This window comes from Equus quagga, chromosome 9 (genome assembly GCF_021613505.1).
Source record: "Equus quagga isolate Etosha38 chromosome 9, UCLA_HA_Equagga_1.0, whole genome shotgun sequence".
NCBI classification, from domain to species: domain Eukaryota; kingdom Metazoa; phylum Chordata; class Mammalia; order Perissodactyla; family Equidae; genus Equus; species Equus quagga.
In genome coordinates this window covers 109,279,830-109,296,448 of record NC_060275.1, presented here as the reverse complement: position 1 = coordinate 109,296,448, position 16,619 = coordinate 109,279,830, and the positions used below count along the sequence as shown (strand labels likewise).

Genomic DNA, 16,619 nt, shown 5'->3' with positions numbered 1-16,619 from the left:
CTGACTTTGAGTTTGTCTGATGATTCCTCATGATTAGATCCCCATTATCCATCTTCAGCAGGGCTATCATACAGAGCTGCTGTGTCCTTCTCATGCCGTCCCACCAGGTGGCACACAGTCCTGTTACATAAGGTGTTCATTTTGAGCCCTGGGTTAAGGTGGTGTCCATCTGACTTCTCCACTGGAAAGTGAGCCTTTCCTCTTTCGTAATTAGTAAGTACTTTGTGGGAAGGTACTTTGAAATTCTACAGTATCCTGTTCCTCATCTGGTCTTATTTATTTATGTCACTGTGTGACTCATGGTTTCTTTCCTGTTGTGTTAGTGTGTTATACTCTATTACCATTGTTGTTTACTCAGATTGCCCTCATTTGGCCAGCAGGAGCCTCCTCTCGTTGACTTCTGGGTTCTGACCTGTCCACATTGTTCCTGAGCTTCTCCTTATGTTCTAGCACAGTCAGATGTTTCAGGCTCATCTTGTCCTTTATCCCACCCCAACACTGGAATCAGTCATTTCTCCACAGAGCCCTGATTCCCTTTAGAGGAGAATGGTGTTAGTAGTGGAAGTTCGGGTGCTAAGCATGCTTATTGCTGTGGGGCCATCGCTGCTCCCAGGTCCTCTCAGTGGATAGTGGGAGGGAGAATGTGACTGTGTGTGTGTGTGCGTGCGCACATGACATGCACATTTACACATCTTTCTGTTGAAAACTGTGTATTCATGCTGATACCTCTACTTCCAACCCAGTGCCACGGGATTAACTCAGATTTTGTCCTTTTCCATATTTGTCACTCCCTTCTCCACAGTGAGGACCCTGCCTCTCATTATCCTTAATGTATTGACTTAGTAGATTAATGCCCCCAGCCTAACCAGTCTTCCAGCTGGGAGGCTGCCCACTGCAGGGGTGCCCTTGCTCCCCTTCAGGCTTGGACACCCTGCAGGGACACCATCCCCACACCGTGGGCCATCACCTGCCCTCACTAATGAGGCACCAACCCTGCTTGGCTTTACAGCTGAAATGTTGGAGAAGGAGAGGCTGGAAGGGCTCCACCTGTTTCTCAGGGGAGCTGCAGACTTGCTTGGCTGGCCTTTTCAGAAGGCCTCGTTCTGTTCTTCCCCGGCACTGCCTCGGCAGCCCCCCATCCCCGTCCGTGAGCCTCTCACCAGCAGTTCTTTTAACAGTGTCAGGTCTCTGGCATACTTGTTTATTTGTGGGACCCTTTGCAGCCTCTAGTTTATCAAGAATTTAAGAAAGAGTAATGTTCAGAGTATTTGAGACACCTGTTTACACTTTCAGCTCTTTCAAACTCTGGCTACTTTATAGCCATTATAGTGATTATTTCCTTTTTCTCAAAAAATGTGTACCCTTACGTAGAAAAAAGATAAGCAAAAAATTACCAGTAAGTGGAAACATGTGAAAAAAGCAGCTTATGTTTGTCTGAAACTTAACCTTTTTGCTTGCACTTGGGGAATTATCACAAAATCTTTATCATACTGAAAGACACAAAACTGGAACTCTCCACTCTGTCATAAAACCAGGAGAAAAGTGAAGTGGGCACTTGTGGCGATGTGCCGTCTTCTTGCTGTGCAGCAGCAAAAGCTGAAAGCCCTTTATGAGTCACGGGGCAGCCAGCAGCTGCCTCCGGACACCCATCTCTGCTGTAGTTGAAAGGGCTTTGCCATGAGGTTCAAAGTTTAGCAGTCTAAAACAGGAATGGAAAAGGCTACTCACGGGGATGTATCAAACTCCTAAAGTCATCTCTTCTCATCGTACTTGTTCTGTATGATTTACGGATATGATCAGGAATATCGCAGACTGCCTTTGTGTTGTGGAGTTTTATGACTGCTGGCCTGGCCGGTTTCTTTCTGTTTCACCCCCTGTTTCTTTATATGTTCCCTTGTGCAGAACACATATACCAATGCAGATAAATTACTAGAAGCAGCAGAGCAGCTGGCTCAGACGGGGGAATGTGACCCAGAAGAGATTTATCAGGCTGCCCATCAGCTCGAAGACCGGATACAAGATTTTGTTCGGCGTGTTGAGCAACGGAAGATCCTACTAGACATGTCAGTGTCCTTTCACACCCACGTAAAAGAGGTAAGACATCAGGAGACAGAGATGTAGCCGTGTCTGCAGGGGTCTTTGAACTCCGTGGAACGAATGTGGATCTGGTTGTGATGTGAGAAAGTGGACAAGAAATGGCCAGTGAGGATACGTAGCCTATTTACACTGAGCGGGTCAGTGTGGACAGGGGACCGAGCTAGAATGCTTGTGCCTCCTCATCACCCGAGTGCAGGCATGCTTTTGCCGGGGCTGCAGGAGCCCGTGTGTCTGTCAGGAGGGGCCCCTTGAGGGTTGAGGGTGGCTGGGGAGAGATGAGGATTAGGATGTGAGCAGAGAAAACGGGAGCTGAAGGAGATCCCTTTAACTTGGAGAGAGAGAGCGTGCATGCATTTTAGCCTGGCTAGAGAACTGCTCTTTCTGCTCAGAGCTCTGGATTTCCCTTCTGTGCTTCAGCCTGTCATGTGGCGAAAGTCATGGCTGCCTTCTGACTTTATCAGACTGTGTGACTACTCCCAGATACTAATAAAAGTGAATTTTACATAATACTGAGTTTAAATGTACCCAAACCAACATGGCCTTAGTGTTACTAATGCTAATGTCATACATATGCTCTTGCTAATAAACTTACCTCACGATAAGAGATAATGTGTTATTTGGTAGGTGAAAAATAGTTGGTCCTAATTATGCCTTGCATATATGTTATTCTTACTAGAAATATAAAGTTACATTAAACTATTATGTAGCTTTTGAGAAAAAGGATTTATAATAAAAATTAACATTTTCAGCAGGACCACAAATTGAATAGGGATGTCAACTTACTGCATCTTATTTCTAAGGAAAAAAATTCTCCACAGCTCTTTGTAAATGGGAAACGAGGAGCCTTTCTGGGTAATTGGGGATAAAATACATGAAGGTTTATAGCAACAGGCTAGGAAGAAGGATCTGGGCAGAGCAAGACTACCGGGAGATTCTCAGGAGAGGGCTGGTCTGGTTTGCCTTGTTTAAAGGCATCGGAAATTGGGGACCAGTAGATCTGTTTAAAGGAAAGGAACTTCACTGCCAGTTCTGGGATCGTGAGTAGTTACTCCTCAACCAGGCCAATTGTAACTTGGAAGTTTGGCTCCAGGAAAACCATACTCCCCTCCCACTCAGAAACTCTGTGAGCCCACGGGAAGAGTGTAGGGGGCGTATTTGGCTGAGTGCTGGGACCCCAGGAGCTGTGCCTCAGCCCCCCGGGCTGGTGTGCTCTGCCATCCTCTGCTGGGCAGCCCTTTCTGCAAAAGGGCTGGCACTTTGTGGGCCTGGGACGGTTGTCACCAACACGACCCGCTTCTTTCCCTGCTCTTAATGATGCCCTGACTGAAAAAGACTTCACAGTATTTACAAAGAGACTGTTTTTCCAAGGAGACGTGTTAGGCAGACATTTGTCCCTGACAATTTCCGTTTGTGGATGCACGTGTCACCAGGCTGTAAGGTCCTCACTGCTGAGTCAAGCTATAACTACTGACTAATCCTGCCTCTGCCAGCTCTTTCCCCAGCCTCCTGCAGCACTGCCACCAGAATTAATTTTTCTGAAATACAAATTTGATTTGGTTGTACCCCTGCTTTTGAACCATCAGTGATTCTTTATGTATGAGGGACCAGCCTGAAACCCCTCAGCATCTTCGTGATCTGGTCTCTGCTTTCCCTCTAGCCCCCTCCGTGCTGTCTCTTCCTCCAAGGCCGCTCCTTCTCAGCACAGGCTCCTGGGATCTGTAACACTCTGACACTCTTGAGACTTGGACTTGCTGCTCCCCTTCCCTTCCCTAGGCAGTTAGCTGTTCCCCCTACACTTTCTAGAACTTTATGTGCACCTGTTACAGCACTTGTCGTGTTGCATTGTAATTGTTCGTTACTCTCTCTTTCCCATCAGTATTAGCTTCTCTTTATCTTGCGTGTTTTTACACCCTGGCTGAGAGGAAGAAGATGATGTGTGTGAAAAAGCCGAGACAGACAGAAAGCAGACGAGCTCAGGGCAGCCTGGACCTTCCTAGGGAAAGTGTAGCGCATGGGGGCTGGAGTTCCTCATTTGGGCCACATGGGGTACTGTGGCCCTGGCAGCCTCTGAGTGGTGGGAGAGGCAGGACCAGTAGCTGCGCAGCAGTTCACAGAACTGGGAGGAAGGGGCGGGGGAAGCCGACCTCAGGTCTGGGGACCCAGCAAGAGCAGTTTGTAATCTGATCCTCTCTGTGTGACATGCCTAGTAATATTCTCTAGCAGGATTTGTAAAGATTTAACTTACTTTGGGGACAGAAAAGGCTCTTTCCATGGAGTGGTATTTATGATTTAGATCACCTTTTCAGCTTTGTTAAGATTTTCAAAAAGAGTCACAAAAGGAAACTGGAAGGGAAGCATTTTACAGAAGCCGTTCTCCAGAGACTCTGTTTGGGTTTGTTAGGTTTTGTGACATCAACAGCATTTTTAAGGATTTTTAAGGGAAAATCTTACAATTAAGAGCATTTCAGTTAGGAAACTGTAGAGTCTGTCTTGTCCCCTAGGCTTGAAAATTTATTTAAAAGTGAAAATACATTGTGTTTTCATTGATTTATACCATAGGCACTTCTAGTATGTATGAGGTTCATAGACGAGGAGACCTTCAGTCTGTTTAAAGGTGAAGTGGTTCACTTTTACAGCTTGAGAATTTCAGGTGCAGCTCACTCATTCGTGCCTTTTTATGTGGAAGACCATCACAGTTGCAGAGACACTGGCTTGTTTACCCTGATTTGGTTCCTTTTAACTGTGCGCCCCTCAAGTGACCTGGGGCTGAGGAAGGATTCAGTGACCAGCTGGGGGAGTGTGCAGCAGGCCCCACCTGTGCCCGGGTGCCAGCAGCACAGACATTCTGAGAGCCGGCAGCTCATGGGCACAGAGTGCCACCTCATTCCCCCTGCCAGGTGCTGGGACTGCATTTTTAGCACCAGCCATTTTCTTGGTAAATTAATTTTTTCCTGACCAGCCCCAGAATTTTCCTCAGTCTCCTTTCTCTGTGCTGTATGCATGCCCTGAAACCCACAGGGATATTTGGTAAGTTTTATGCAGGAAGAGGTGGTATCTTCAGTCCTTGTGTTTTGAAACTGGTTGTTGAATGAAAACTCATATTGTTTAGAACGCACTTAATTAGTTTAAAATGAAATTGGAGGGAAGAGAAGGGCCAAGAGGAGGAAATCACGCTAACTAAATAAATATGTGTTTGTATAAAGTCACTAAATATTTTAACGAATCAGATGAATGAAAAATTGCTAAAACATTTATGTTATCTGAATTAATTTTCAAGCAGATGATACCATTTAAAATTACAAAGAGGAGGATAAACACATGAAGCTTTTTTGAAGTTCGCTGTCACAGGCTCTTATGACACGGAAGTTAACCTTACTCCCTCCCAGAGGCTCAGTGGTGGTTTTATTTCTCACTTTATCTGGAGCATAACTGTTGCTCTCTCTTTTGTGCAGTGAATTTCTGGTTCTGATGAGTATGTAACACAAAGGTGATCTCATTAACAACCGTGTCAGGTCAAGGTGATGTCTGCTCAGTGTTTGCTCGGGATTTCTTTTTAAGACTCACACCTGGAAGAAGGTTGGTGGTTGTAAGTCTGGTCACAAGCCAAGCACTTAGATTGGGCATGCTGAGACCTCTTGAACTCTCCTTCACTCTCTTGCCCCAGAGGACAGAATAGAGGACACTTGTTCCTTGGAAGAGAGAAAGGAGGACGTATTTTCACATAGATGGCAAATACTTTATATCTTGAGGTGGGATGCAGAAGGTGGACGATGAAGGTCTCAGCTCTGATTTCATCCTTCAACCCAGATTTGGAAGCATACTGGGACCCTTTCTTCATTTTTTTTCTCTAAAAAGAATTCATGAGATGCTTAACCTCTCCTCAGAAGACTTGAAGACCGATACCCTTTCTTTATGTTTTTAAAGTAGTATTTAAAAGAAATGTTGATTGGCCTAACATAAATTTAGATTTTATTTTAAGAGAATTTTTACCCTCCTACATTTTGTCTACCTCTCGATCTCTCTAGTCCCTTCTTCTTTTCTGGCATTTTATTCATGTCAATTCTGATTATAATTCTCCCATTATTACTCCTTTGTCACCTGTCCTCCTTTCCTTTTGAATGCATTTTTCCACTGTTCCTTCATTCATTGATTCCAAAGTCTCTCCCATGTCAGCTCTAATGTACAAGGAGGTGATAGAAAGATGAATCACTAGTGGCAAAATATACTTCTGTTTTTGTGTATATGGAGCATTTTAGACGTTTGTTTCCCGTCGTAGATGTTAAGTTCCTTCAAGACTGGAAACGAGTCTGACTTATCTTTGTATCCCACTCATTAGCCTGCCTCCCAGACTTAGCAGATACTCAGATTGTGGAATAAATGATGTCTATTTCTGGCACATCACTCTGAGATTTAATGATAGAGGGACATATTTCCATTTTCAAATATAGCAAAAGCATGATTATTTCCATCCATTTGTACTCATTCAACGTCATTTTTGAAATTAGGTCCTGAGCTAATTGATAATTACCTTTGAAATTTGTGGGTTATTTGAGGCAACCAGGTGGTGACATTGAGTTCTTGACCAGAGTCTATTTCTGGAATTGATTCAGTGGCCTCAAGTTGGGTTTTGTTCCCTTGATTCCCAGAAGCCATGGTTTCCCAGGAAAAATCATTCCCCCTTTTGAATCGGGCTGTGATTCTTGCTGGGTTAAGTAAAGAAGGCTTTTGGTTCTGCTTCTGCAAACTTAAACACTGAACTGGGACAAGTTTTTGTTTGGGGTAATGCCTGGGAAAAGAGGAACCTTTCATTTTATTCAGAAGTCAAAAATAAAGGCCTCTCAGCCACCTGGAGATTTCTTTGTCACAGCATACCAGTCTGGCTTCATTTTTATGCCTAACAGTTAAGCAAGCAGACTTCTTTCCTTATGCTGGGCCAGTGCTCAGCTCTCCCAAGGGAGCAGGGAGCGAGCCATCAGGACCTTGCACTGTGGTCGGAGGAGGGTTACTAGGAAGCGGGAGCTCTCATCGCCTCTTAGAGTACGGAGCAGTCTCTCTCGTCCTCACTGAGTTTGCACCAGGAGTGTGTTGAAAACGTACCAGTACTTTCTCAACCTGCCACTGCTCAACGGGCCCAAATTTCTTTTATCTTCTTTCCCTTGTGGAGCTGCAGAACCAGTCACACACGTTGTAGTTAAACTAATTCAGGAAAACTGACTAAAGGTACATGGTGCTCCTTGCCTAGACCAGCTGCCCTCTGATGGATTCTTGTAGTCACTGGCAGGCACAATGCAGAGCCTCTTCACTGCTGACTTTCCAGAGAAGCCCATTTCTGTTGGGCATGGGGCATGCAGGTGAGGGGACACGTTAGTTCTCTGAGTGACCCCAGCCTCTCAAGCATCTGATCCCTCCAGATCCCGTATATCTCCTGTGCAAAGTTCTCTAAAATTTGATTTTCAACTTTCAAGCCTTTTCTTTTGGCTTCCTTAACGGTATTTTTGCTGCTATTTGTATTCTCTAAAATGATTTGCTTTTTTGTTCATGCCTGTTTCCATCCCCCTGTGTATACCTTCAAAGATATATGTGATACCTCTAAACATATTCCCCAGCTTTTTTTTTTTTTTGAGGTCATAATAGTTTCTAACATTGTGAAATTTCAATTGTACATTATTTTTTATGTCACCATATAGATATATGCCCCTTCATTCCTTGTGCCCACCACCCAGTCTCTTTCCCCTCTGGTAACCACTGAACTGTTCTCTTTGTCCCTGTGTTAATTTTCTTCCACATATAAGTGAAATTGTGCAGTGTTTGTCTTTCTCTGTCTGGCTTATTTCGCTTAACATAGTACCCTCAAGGTCCATCCATGTTGTTGCAAATGGGATGATTTTGTCTTTTTTTCTGGCTGAGTAGTATTCCATTGTATATTTATACCACATCTTCTTTATCCATTCATCTGTAGCAGGGCACTTGGGTTGCTTCTGTGTCTTGGCTATTGTCAATAATGCTGCACTGAATGTAGAGGTGCATAAGTCTCTTTGAATTGTCAGTTTCAAGTTCTTTGGATAGATACCCAGTAGTGGGATAGCTGAGTCATATGGTATTTCTGTTTTTAATTTTTTGAGAAATCTCCATGCTGTTTTCCATAGTGGCTGTACCAGATTGCATTCCCCCCAGCAGTGTATGAGGGTTCTCTTCTCCACATCCTCTCCAACATTAGTTATTTTTTGTCTTGGTGATTATAGCCATTCTAACAAGTGTAAGATGATATCTTAGTATAGTTTTGATTTGCATTTCCCTGAGGATTAGTCATGTTGAACATATTTTCATGTACCTATTGGCTATCTGTATATCTTCTTTGGAAAAATGTCTGTTCATATTCCCTGCCCATTTTTTTAATTGGGTTGGTTGTTTTTTTGTTGTTGAGTTGTGTGAGTTCTTTATATATTTTGGAGATTAATCCCTTATTGGATATATGATTTGCAAATCTTTTCTCCCAGTTGGTGGGTTATCTTATCGTTTTGTTCATGGTTTCCTTTGCCTTTCAGAAAGCTCTTTAGTCTCGTGTAGTCCCATTTGTTTATTTTTTCTTTTGTTTCCTTCATCCGAGTAGACATGGTATTGAAAAAGATCCTTCTAAGACTCATGTCAAAGAGTGTACTGCCTGTATTTTCTTCTAGGAGTTTTATGGTTTCAGGTCTTACCTTCAAGTCTTTGATCCATTTTGTGTTCATTGTTGTGTATGGCAAAAGATAATGGTCTACTTTCATTCTTTTGCATGTGGCTGTCCAGTTTTCTCAGCACCATTTATTGAAGAGACTTTCTTTTCTCCCTTGTGTGTTCTTGGCTCCTTTGTTGAAGATTGGCTGTCCGTAGATGTGTGGTTTTGTTTCTGGGCTTTCAGTTCTATTCCATTGATCTGTGTGTCTGTTTTTGTATCAGTGCCATGCTGTTTTGATTACTGTAGCTTTGTAGTATATTTTGAAGTAAGGGGTTGTGATGCCTCCAGCTTTGTTTTTTTCCTCAGGATTTCTTTAGCTATTCAGGGTCTTTTGTTGCCCCATATGAATTTTAGGATTCTTCTATTTCTGTGAAGAATGTCATTGGGATTCTGATTATGATTGCATTGAATCTCTAGATTGCATTAGGTAGTCTGAACATTTTGACTGTATTTATTCTTCCAGTCCATGTGCATGGAATATCTTTCCATTTCTTTATGACATTGTTGATTTCTTTCAATAATATCTTATAGTTTTCATTGTATTTCATTGCATTTCATTTCATGGGTCTTTCACCTCCTTGGTTAAATTTATTCCTAGATATTTTATTCTTTCTGTTGCAATTGTAAATGGGATTGTATTCTTGACTTCTCTTTCTGTTAGTTCATTATTAGAGCATAGGAATGCAACTGATTTTTGTAAGTTGATTTTGTACCCTCCAACTTTGCTGTAGTAGTTGATTATTTCTAATAGTTTTCCAATGGATTCTGTAGGGTTTTCTATATATAAAGTCATGTTGTTTGCAAACAGCAAGAGCTTCACTTGTTCATTGCCTATTTGGTTTTGTTTTATTTCTTTTTCTTGCCTTATTGCTCCTGGCCAAATCCTCTAGTACTGTGTTGAATAAGAATGGGAAGAGTGGGCACCCTTGTGTTGTTCCTGGTCTCAGAGGGATGGCTTTCAGTTTTTCCCCATTGAGTATGATGTTAGCTGTGAGTTTGTCATATGTGGCCTTTATTGAAGTACTTTCCTTCTATACCCATCTTATTAAGAGTTTTTATCATAAATGGATGTTGGATCTTGTCAGATGCTTTCTCTACATCTATTGAGATGATCATATGTTTTTTATTCCTCATTTTGTTGATGTGGTATATCACATTGATTGATTTGCAGGTGTTGAACCATCCTTGTGTCCCTGGTATAAATCCCACTTGATCATGGTGTATGATCTTTTTAATGTTTTGCTGTATTCAGTTTCCCAATATTGTGTTAAGGATTTTTGCATCTATGTTCATCAGCAACATTGCCCTGTAATTTTCCTTCTTTGTGTTGTCCTTTCTGGCTTTGGTATCAGGGTGATGTTGGCTTTGTAGAATGTTTTAGTAAGTGTTCCATCTTCTTGAGTTTTTTGGAATAGTTTGAGAAGGATAGGTATTAAACTTTCTTTGAATGCTTGGTAGAATTCTCCAGAGAAGCCATCTGGTCCTGAGCTTTTATTTTGGGGGAGATTTTTGATTACTGTTTCAATCTATTTACTTATGATTGGTCTATTCAGATTCTCGATTTCTTCTTGATTCAGTTTTGGGAGGTTGTATGAGTCTAAGAATTTATTCATTTCCTCCAGATTGTCCAATTTGTTGGCATATAGTTTTGCATAGTATCCTCTTGTAATGCTGTATATTTCTGTGGTATCCATTTTAATTTCTCCTCTTTCATTTCTAATCTTATTTATTTTAGCCTTCTCTGTTTTTTTCAGAGTGAGTCTGGCTAAGGGTTTGTCAGTTTTGTTTATCTTCTCAAAGAACTGGCTCCTCATTTCATTGATCCTTTCTACTGTTTTTTATGTTTCAATTTCATTTATTTCTGCTCTGATCTTTATTATTTCCTCCCTCCTGCTGACTTTGGGGTTTGTTTGTTCTTTTTCTAATTCTGTTAGGTTTAACATTGCTTATTTGCGATTTTTCTTGTTTGTTAAGGTGGGCCTGTTTTGCTATGAATTCCCCTCTTAAGACTGCTTTTGCTGCATCCCATATGAGTTGTCATGTTTTTTCATTTCCATTTGTCTCCAGATTTTTTTTATTTCTCCTTTAATTTATTTAATGATCCATTGGTTGTTCAGTAGCATGTTATTTAGTCTCCATACATTTATCACTTTCCCAGCTGTTTTCTTGTAGTTGACTTCTAGTTTGATAGCTTTGTGGTCAGAAAAGATGCTTTATATGATTTCACTCTTCTTCAATTTATTGAGGCTTACCTTGTTTCCCAACATATGGTCTGTCTTTGAGGATGTTCCACATGCACTAGAGAAGAATGTGTATTCTGCTGTTTTTGGATGGAGTGTTCTATATATATCTATTAAGTCCATCTGGTCTAGGTTTTCCTTTAAATCGACCATTTCCTTGTTGACTTTTGTCTGGATAATCTATCAATTGGTGTAAGTGGAGTGTTAAGACCCCCTACTATTACTGTGTTGTTGTTAATATCTCCTTTTAGGTTTGTTAATAGTCGCTTTATGTACTTTGGTGCTCCTGTCTTGGGTGCACATATGTTTATAAGTTGTTAGGTCTTCTTGATGGAGTGTCCCTTTTGTCATTATATACTGCCCATCTTTGTTTCTCATTACCTGTTTTATCTTGAAGTCTACCTTGTCTGATAAGTATGGTAATACCTGCTTTCTTTTGTTTGCCGTTAGCTTGGAGTATTGTCTTCCATCCCTTCACTCCAGGCCTCTGTTTGTCTTTAGATCTGAGATGTTTCCTGGAGGCAGCATATTGTTGGGTCTTGTTTTTAAATCCATCCTACCACTCTGTGTCTTTTGTTTGGAGAATTAAATCTATTTGCATTTAGTGCGATGATTGATATATGAGGGCTTAATTCTGCCGTTTTATCACTCATTTTCTGGTGGTTCTGCATTTCCCTTGTTTCTCGTTCCATCTATTTTGGACTACCAATTCAGTTTGGTAGTTTTCTGTGATGGTTTTCCTAGTTTTCTCTTTATTTATCATTTGTGTCTCTGTTCTGATTAGTTGTTTAGTGGTTACCATGAGGTTTGTATAAAAAGAATCTCATAGATGAGATATTTCTGATAGCCTCCTATTTCCTTAGACTAAGCTGATTCCATCCCTTTCCGCTTTCTTTTCTAAGTTATTATTGTCACAACTATGCCATCTTATGTTGTGAGTTTGGTTAAAATGATGAGATTATATTTATTTTTTATCTTTTCCTTCCCTTTATCTTTAATGTTATAATTAAGTGTTTGCTAACCTATTCTGATAGCTGCAATTTTCTGGTTTTGTCTACCTATTTTTCTTCTTACTGAAGGCTTTGTAAATCCTTTTTTTCCCCCCCATGTATGAGGGCCTTCTTGAGAATTTCCTGTGGGGGGTGTTTTGTGGCAATGAACTCCCTTAACTTGTGTTTATCTGTGAAAGTTTTTATTTCTGCTTCATTTCTGAAGGATATTTTCATTGGATAGAGTATTCTTGGCTGAAAGTTTTTGTCTTTCAGAATTTTGGACATAGCATTCTGGTCTCTCCTAGCCTGTAAGGTTTCTGCTGAGAAATCTCCTGAAATCCTGATACGGGTTCCTTTGTAAGTTATTTTCCTCTGCCTTGCTGCCCTTAATATTTTTCTTTGTCATTGACTTTTGCCAGCTTTACTACTATATGCTTTGGAGAAGGTTTTTTTACGTTGATATCATTAATTGTTCTGTTGGCTTCTTTCACCTGTATTTCCAGCTTCTTCTGCAGGTTTGTCAAGTTCTCAGCTATTATTTCTTTGAACAAGCTTTCTGCTCCATTCTCCTTCTCCCTCTGGATACCTATATTGCTTATGTTGCATTTCCTAATTGAGTCAGATATGTCTTGGAGAAATTCTTCATTTCTTTTTAGTCTTAGTTCTCTCTCCTCCTCTATCTGAAGCATTTCTATATTTCTCTCCTCCAGACTGCTAATTCTCTCCTCCATAATATCAGCTCTTTTATTCAGGGAGTCCAGATTTTTCTTCTTCTCGTCCATTGTGTTTTTCATCTCCAACATTTCTGTTGGTTTTTCTTTGTAGTTTCAATCTCCTTTGTGAAGAATTCCCTCTGTTCATGAATTTTATTCCTGATTTCATTGAACTGCCTATCTGTATTTTCTTGTAACTCATGGAGTTTTTTTATGGTAGCTATTTCGAATTCTCTGTCATTTCGATTATAAATTTCTGTGCATTCAGGATTGATTTTTGATTATTTGAAACTTTCCTTCTGATCTGGAGTATTACTATATCTCTTCATACTGTTCAATAGCATGGATTAGTGCCCCTGCATAGTGGTAGTATGTGGTCGCAGCTTCTACCTGCCTCCACTGGGAGGGGGTGAAGAGCTGTGTATTCTGAGCCTGCCATGAACAGCAGCTTGCTCACTCACAGCTGCTGCTTTTCTGTCATATGCATAGACTCTCTGGCCAACTGGCTGAGCTGGAGCACTGGGCCAGGGGAGGGATGCTTCCTTTTGCCTGTGCACTCCCAGGAGCATTTTCACTCTGCCCTCGCTGTCTGCTCTCCTTGGGTGCTGGCTTGATGAAGACACCCCACAGTGGCTCAGCCACCTGTGTGTGGGTCTTTCCCACAGGCTCTGAGGGACCTTGGAGAGAGATGGTTTTTCCATGGAGTGTCGCCCCCTTCCCCTCTTCTCTCAGAGCCACATGTGGTTCCACGCCCTGTGTTACTCCTGTTGAGGGAGGAAGAGGAGATCCCTTTACCTCCTTCCACTTCTTCCAGGGGGTCCACCACCTCCACCTTCAGACATATGGCTGTGTGGGTCTCTCTGACATCTTTCGTGTTGTGTGGATGTCCTTTCTTGATACATGAATGTCCTTTTCATTGCATTGTAGGGGAGAGAGTTTAAGGGCAGAGCTCACTCTGCCATGATGTTGGCATCACCTCTGAATGCCCCAGCTTCTTTTTTTCTTAACTTTTTATTTTGAAATATTTATAATCACAAGAAGTTGGAAAAAAATGAACAGACAGGAGGTTCATGAACCCTCTCCCAGCCTCCCCAAGTTGTCACGTCTTGTATAACCACAGTCAAAGCAGGAGGGTGACTTTGCTGCAATCCACAGAGCTTATTGCACTTTCCCCTGGTTTACGTGCACTCATGTGTTTGTGTGTGTCTATGTGTTTAGTTCTGTGCAGTTTTATTGTGTGGATTTGTGTAACTACCACCACTTTCAATATACAGAATCATAGAGAATTCTTCCATCACTCCCTCAGGCTGCTTACTTATATCAAACCCAACCCCTACCCCCATCTCTTTCTCCTGGCAACCACTAATCTGTTGTTCTCCATTTCTATAATTTTCTTATTTCAAAAATGTTACATAAATGGAATCATACAATATGTCACTTTTAGAGATGGGCTTTTTTTACTCAGCACAATTCCATTGAGATCCATCTACCTAGTTGCATGTATCAATAGATAATTCTTCTTTATTGCTGAATAGCATTTCATGATATGGATATATCACAGTTTGTTTAACCATTTACCCATTAGGAGGTAATTATTTTCTGTTCTTGGCTGTTACAAAAGGAGAAGCTATGTACATTTATATGTGGGTTTTTGTGTCAAAACAAGTTTTCATTCCTCTGGGATAAATGCCCAAGGTGTCAATTGCTAGGTCATTTGGTAAGTGCATATTGTTCTAAAAGAAACTGCCAAACTGTGTTCAGAATGGCTGTACCGTTTTACAGGCCTGCTAGCAATGTATGAGTGATCTCCAGCTTTTTATCATCCCAAACGTCCAGGATTGCTTTGATTTATTTGTCAGTGAGAAATGTTAAGATCCAGTGCATAATATTTTAGGAGATAAAATTTACCTTATATGATCCAATCTCAATAATTTTTATGTTTAACGTTCAGTTCCGTAGCTGAACTCTCTACATGCACTTTTAAACGTTTGATTTCTTTATTTATCTGATGTAGATACAAATGATCAATTAAATGGCCACAAGCCAGCAAAGCAAGAGGAAACTAAAGACCTAGAGCCATCTACTACCTCATCATCCCATGCACTGTTGAGGATTAGATTTGACTTTGGGCATTCGGTTGCTCCCTACTGGTTTAGCAACTATGTCTTCACATAGATTGCGGTATCTGGAATTTAAAAAAATAAAATAGGTGGGCTTCTCATAGGTGGAAATATCCAAAAAAATAGATTGTCATTTATGCTTTCTTCCTGTAAAAATATAATCTTTATTAAAATAATTAAGAAAGTATATTATAGTATAACATATGCCCTAGCTGGCTGAGTGATCTGGGACAGGTTGCTCTGTGGTGCCTCAGCTTTCTCTGCTTCAGAATGAGAAGTCTATAAGGGGTGTGAGACACTGAGTGAAATTACGTAAGTGAAACACCACAGTGCTTGTCTCATTGCGGCTGCCAATAAATGTTCCTTTATTTTCCTCCTTACCCCCATTATAACTTACTCGACAGACAAAATGATACATATTTAAATATAAGATGCAAAAGTATAAATACCTAGGTATAATGTGGTATCTTCCTCACTCATCTTTGATCAACAAGATCTGCTTAATCCACTCCTGGTGCCCTTTCTCAGAGTAAGTGCCTCCCTGTGACCCCTCTCTTAAGTTCAAAACTCAAATCCTTCTTAGTGGGTGCTCAACTCCAGCTCTGTCTGCACCTCCTGTCCTTCAGGGCAGAGTAGACTGTTATAAAGAATCTTTACTCATGGTTCCATGCAAACTGGCATAAATCATTTTGTACACATTACTAAATACTTTTGTTTCCAGCCAAAGCTGCAAAATAAATGAATGATTTTTTTCACTGGATAAATATGTGTAAAATATTTGTGTTGGCCAGAGAAATGTTATCTAAAAGGAAAGCCCTTTGTCAGAATAGTTTAATTCACGTAAAACATTAACTTTTTTCTATAGAATAGTTTAAAACTGGTTTAAATTCATGAATTTTCTAATTCTTAATATTGGCCCAATATTTTCAGGTAGAGAAAATTTTTATGTCAACAGAGAAATTAGAAATTAGTGCAGAAAATTATAGAGAACTCTAATACACCTAACACAATGGTCACTTAATATGTGATTATTAAATGAATTGTTTAATGCCATACTATATTGGCTTTCTTTATAACTCAGTATTATGGCAGGGATTGCTACACTGACTCCGAATCTTAGGATTCCTTGTTGAAAGGTCACTTCTAAATGGAGAGTTGCAAATTCTGCTTTGATTAGTTGGTTGTGGATTGGCCTCAGTTAATGTAATCGAAAGGTGAGGTGCTTCAACAGAAGTTCAGCAAATGCAACGTTACAGGTCTTAAAATGCCTAGCTGGAAGTGGATATATATATGTAATCTCGTTTACTTGTTAGACTTCTTTTTATAGGGCATTTTTAAAATCTTAATTTCTTATTTGATACTCAGCGACATAAACTAAATGTGATAGGTCTCCAGTTAATTGAGAGAAGTAAACTCTCTCTATGTATTTGTGATATATATTGTTTGTTACTGATTGTTGTTCTTTTTATTGAATAAGTGATAGAAAGTTTGATCACCAACAATGTATTAGGGTTTCGTCAGGAAAACTTGTAAGCTCTAGGTACGCTAGGCTTGTAGAGACTGAACAGGCTCTTTAGGTTTTGTTGGTTTTTTTTCTCTTTTTTTAAAGCACAAAATTCAGAAGCACGGGGTGAAGGAAGGGTTGGACTTTCTACTTGGGACCAGTGATGTTGATGGATACAAGTAGAAGTAGACGTCATCAGCTCTCACTTGGCTTTTTTCTTCTCAAGGAGACTGCT

General features: G+C 40.6%; 1 protein-coding gene across 5 annotated transcripts in view; it reads left to right on the top strand.

The window, feature by feature from the left end:
* The window catches only part of TRIO (trio Rho guanine nucleotide exchange factor), a 355,799-nt gene that overhangs the window by 184,399 nt on the left and 154,781 nt on the right, over positions 1–16,619 (top strand). For all 5 annotated transcript variants that reach the window (XM_046672288.1, XM_046672289.1, XM_046672290.1 and 2 more), the window contains one exon: positions 1,903–2,094. In XM_046672288.1, the coding sequence (XP_046528244.1) occupies positions 1,903–2,094 (192 nt within the window). The remainder of the gene's footprint in view (positions 1–1,902; positions 2,095–16,619) is intronic.